This window comes from Pteropus vampyrus, unplaced genomic scaffold, assembly GCF_000151845.1.
Source record: "Pteropus vampyrus isolate Shadow unplaced genomic scaffold, Pvam_2.0 Scaffold332, whole genome shotgun sequence".
Lineage (NCBI taxonomy): Eukaryota > Metazoa > Chordata > Mammalia > Chiroptera > Pteropodidae > Pteropus > Pteropus vampyrus.
In genome coordinates, this window is record NW_011889113.1 from 1,041,636 (window position 1) to 1,045,687 (window position 4,052).

A 4,052-nucleotide genomic window follows, 5' to 3' on the forward strand; every position below is an offset into this window, starting at 1 on the left:
GCTAAATATGCCTCCGTTGACAGTGTTATAAAAGATTTTTCAGAAGAAGACCTACCTGGCTGAGTTTTTCCATATGTGCTACCAAAAGGGGAAAACGGTGAACTAGTGTTGAGTCATTCTCTGTGCTAACTTGTTTAACAATTGATCGTAGTAGTACTTCTCCATCATATGCAATAGGGAAGATCGAAGTCAGCTTAACAGAAGTGTGACACAGAGCTGACATAACAGCAGCAAGCAGTCGACTACTTGACGTCTTGAAGTTTGCTTCTTGGATATCCTTTTAAAAATAAAAATATGTACCCCATCAAATAAATACTCAGTATAATCCAAGTTTCTGGATACATAAAAGGTAAATACCCTTTTAAATCATTCCAAACTTTTCTAGCATTCAATCATTGTAAGTGTCTTGTTAAAGGACCAATATTTCATCAGTATTTTTAAACATATTTAAGTTGCTATCCAATGAAGGTGGAAAATTATCAAATATGGCCAAGGAAAATTCGCCTCCTGTCCTCCAGTAAATGAGTTTATATATTCCTATATCCTCAGAATCATAGTCATCTCCAGCATTTATTCTCAAAGAAAGTCATCAGAAAGGCCCCAATCAGTATACATATAAGGTATTTCCAGTACCAAGCACTGAAACTATTTTCCTCAAATAATAAATAACTTACTAAGTAATTCTATGCTACTATAACATTTCACTAATGTTAATGTTATTATGCTACTATAATATTTCACTGTCACAAAATTATGTCATCACACGGCAGTTTATTCAAAAAAATTACCTTTCATAAAAGTTAGAAAGATTAAGGCAACTCTAACTTATTTTCTTGAAGAGTATTGAGTAATATATAATATTTTCAACTAACATCTTACAAACTTAAAATTACCTGATCCAAACAATTCAACAGATCACAAAGGCAAGCCCACTGTAATGCAGGGGTTGGGTAGAAAGAATGAAAACAGGCAGTAAAGGTATTATGGCACTCCTGAAGAACAGCTTCTAGGAGACTCAGGGGTTGACTGAGATATCCTTGAGGATCATTATCCAACTTCACCATGCAGTGATCCACTCCTTCTGATAAAATTTTTCTTAACAAAGTTCTAGTTTTTCCAATACATTCTGCTAATTTGCTAGTTTCTTCTACAATTGCTTTTCCTGCAGCTTTGAAAGACACAAAGCAGATTGCTAATTAAATAGAATAATAAATATGCATGAAAACATTCAATATCATTCAAGTAATTTCCTATACAGCTAAAAATCACAAGTACTCATAACCTAGAAAGGAAACAACTTAGAGATTATGTATGGTGCAAAATTATTTCTTTTTTAAAATCGAAATAGAAAAAGAAACAAAACACTGGTTTCAACATGTAAGTCTAAATCAGTTGTTCAAAATATTTCTATTTGACAGAATCTGTTTAAAATAACACTTTGTTAGAGTATTTCATTTTAGCCTAATATGAGGTTTTTTTTTTTTATCTGAATGACATATAATGTATTTTATTCTTCATAAATCAATACATAAGCATCACAGCAAGTTTTAATCTGCTCGATTAAGGAGCAGGTTAAAGGAAGCTGGAATCTTAAACTCTTGGTTATTCTTACGTAAATCTTTTTAATTCTCACACATTGTATCCCAAAAATCAATTTAAATAACGCATCATACCTGACACTGGGTAAATTTCACAGGTATAGACACGCAATAACCTCAGACAGCAGGTGCCTACAAAGCGCAGTCTCTCCAAATCCAGAAGCGTGGCTGTGAACTGGAACCCTTTTAATCCTCTAAGTTCTTCGACTCCTAAGACTAAGGTGGTCCAGCTCCAGTGAAGAATACTCAACAAAGACTCAAAACATTCCTAATTCAGAATATGAAGAAACAGATAGTAATTAGTTCAAGTGATACCACAGGTTGAATCAAATGAAAAGATGACATTCAACTTCAAAACTTGATCCTGAAGTTTTTTACTGAGTTTTAAAAGCCCAAATAACAGGCATTTTATTAGTTCGTTCATTAAATTACCATTAGGAGCACCTTTGAAATTTGACAAAAATGGTAACATAGTTAGGCTTCTATAAAAAAACAGTTTTCAATATTTATTTAAAAAATATTTTTAAGTTTCCCTGCTACAAATTTATCTAGTTGGTCATAGAAGAAAAAAAAAATGAAAAACACATAAATACATGTCTACCTAAAAGGAAAATTAAACTCTACATTGTCACTGTGTAGATAAACCAAAAGTATTTTAAACACTTGAATAACTTTTGAATATCATATTTTAGTATTAGATATCAGCAATAATATCACAGAACTTATTTTATATCTACGTATTAAATTTTAGAATATAAACTGTAGCTAACGCTTGATAAGTTAACAGAACAGAAAAATTGACTAGAAGGATACTAAAAAATTTTTATCTGGATTTTTAAAGATTCTAAAATATTAATGTAAGGGGATGAGCATCCGTTGTAGTTCTAGTTGGTCTGCAGGTTTTTTCATGCTTACATGATGACAGATAGCTATGAGATGAATGTCAAAGCAAATCACTTATTCCCTCATCCCTATCAAATTCCAGTCCTCTGGTGTAGTAATACCAAGAATAAGAGTTTATACCTTAACTTTTAAAAGAATGATTGAATAAGTTTCTTATATAAAGATTAAAATGACCTAATGACCACAAAACCACTTAGATATAAATAAAAGAATCACTAAGCACAGAAAAAAAAAAGAGATGACTGAAAAGACACAACACAGTCAAAGATACTTATTTGTATCAATAGATACCAAACTGATCTTAATACTAAAAGGATCCAAGGTGCCAGGAAACCAAAATTCTTGTAGTCTATTATTCGAAACACACTCTCTATAAACTGCCATAGCTTTTTTGGAAGGCCAATTTGAGATAATATATCAAATTTTAAATGAGCATACTTTAGTAGAAATATTCCCATAAGTACATAAGTAATCAGAGACACATATGTACGGATATAATAGTAAAACATTAAAAACAAACAGTCCTTTAATAGGAAAAGAGTCAAATAAAGCAGAGTACAGCTCATTCCACAGTGTTTCCTTTTACCATTAATGAGATGTATAGGAGCTTAACTCTTATTTATATCAATTAGCCTATGGTAAAAGTGGTTTTGTTATATGTTGTTTTGCTTAAAGGCACAGAACCTATAGACAACATTAAATGGGGACTTACTGTATTCTATGGGATACAATACAAACATTAGAAAAGAAATTGAAATAGAACCAAATGTCCACGGTGTATACTATGAAATTTTCAAAAAGGAAGATGCAAAACTTTAAGTGTGATCAAACAAAAACGAGAAGGTTGGATAGCGTACTATATATAGACTAGTAAATATGTGTATGTATAAAAAATAGTCTGGAAGTATATACGTCAAAATGTAAATAGTAGTTATATATAGTGATAACAGGGTGATGGGAAAAGAACTTTCATGTACTTTTAGTATAGTTTTTTTTTCCTACTCTACTCTAGTCCCACCAGGGACGTGTATTAATTTTGTGGTTTAAAAAAATGAATAAGATTTGTTTAACGAATAAGATAAAAAAGAAAAAAAAATTCCCTTTGCATTTTACCAACACGACAGACTACCAGTTACATTAATAAATCGCATTCGAAGGGAGAAAAAAATGGCGTAGATGATAGAGACTCTGTTCATCCCTCTGGTGGCCAAATCAAAGTTGTGACGGAAACATGGAGCAAGCAGCAAGGAAAATCTCCTGGGATCTAGATGAACGAGCCATACAACTACGGAGAAATCCAAGAAAGCACCCTGCAACAGCAGAAGGTAGGACGAGGCGAGGATGCCGGGCTGCCCAGTCCCGAGTGGCTGAGTGAGACGGAGGCTGCGGCAGCAGCAGACACCTCTTAAAGGGGCCGTGTCCGCGAGCAGATTTTCGTGGTGACGGATCTGCTAGCTCTGAGCACCAGTGCCTTACAGGGAGATATTGTCGGAGTGAGGGCCAAGGTGAGACTCGCTCGGTACAGAAGTGTGGGTGGCATCCATTGTTCCC

General features: G+C 33.5%; 1 protein-coding gene across 1 annotated transcript in view; it reads right to left on the reverse strand.

The window, feature by feature from the left end:
* MYCBP2 (MYC binding protein 2, E3 ubiquitin protein ligase) overlaps positions 1–4,052 on the reverse strand; it is a 265,889-nt gene that overhangs the window by 128,181 nt on the left and 133,656 nt on the right. The window contains exons 30-32 of the mRNA XM_011378152.2: positions 1,674–1,866; positions 894–1,168; positions 56–277 (exon numbers count right to left, since the gene is read on the reverse strand). Of these exons, the coding sequence (XP_011376454.1) occupies positions 56–277; positions 894–1,168; positions 1,674–1,866 (690 nt within the window). The remainder of the gene's footprint in view (positions 1–55; positions 278–893; positions 1,169–1,673; positions 1,867–4,052) is intronic.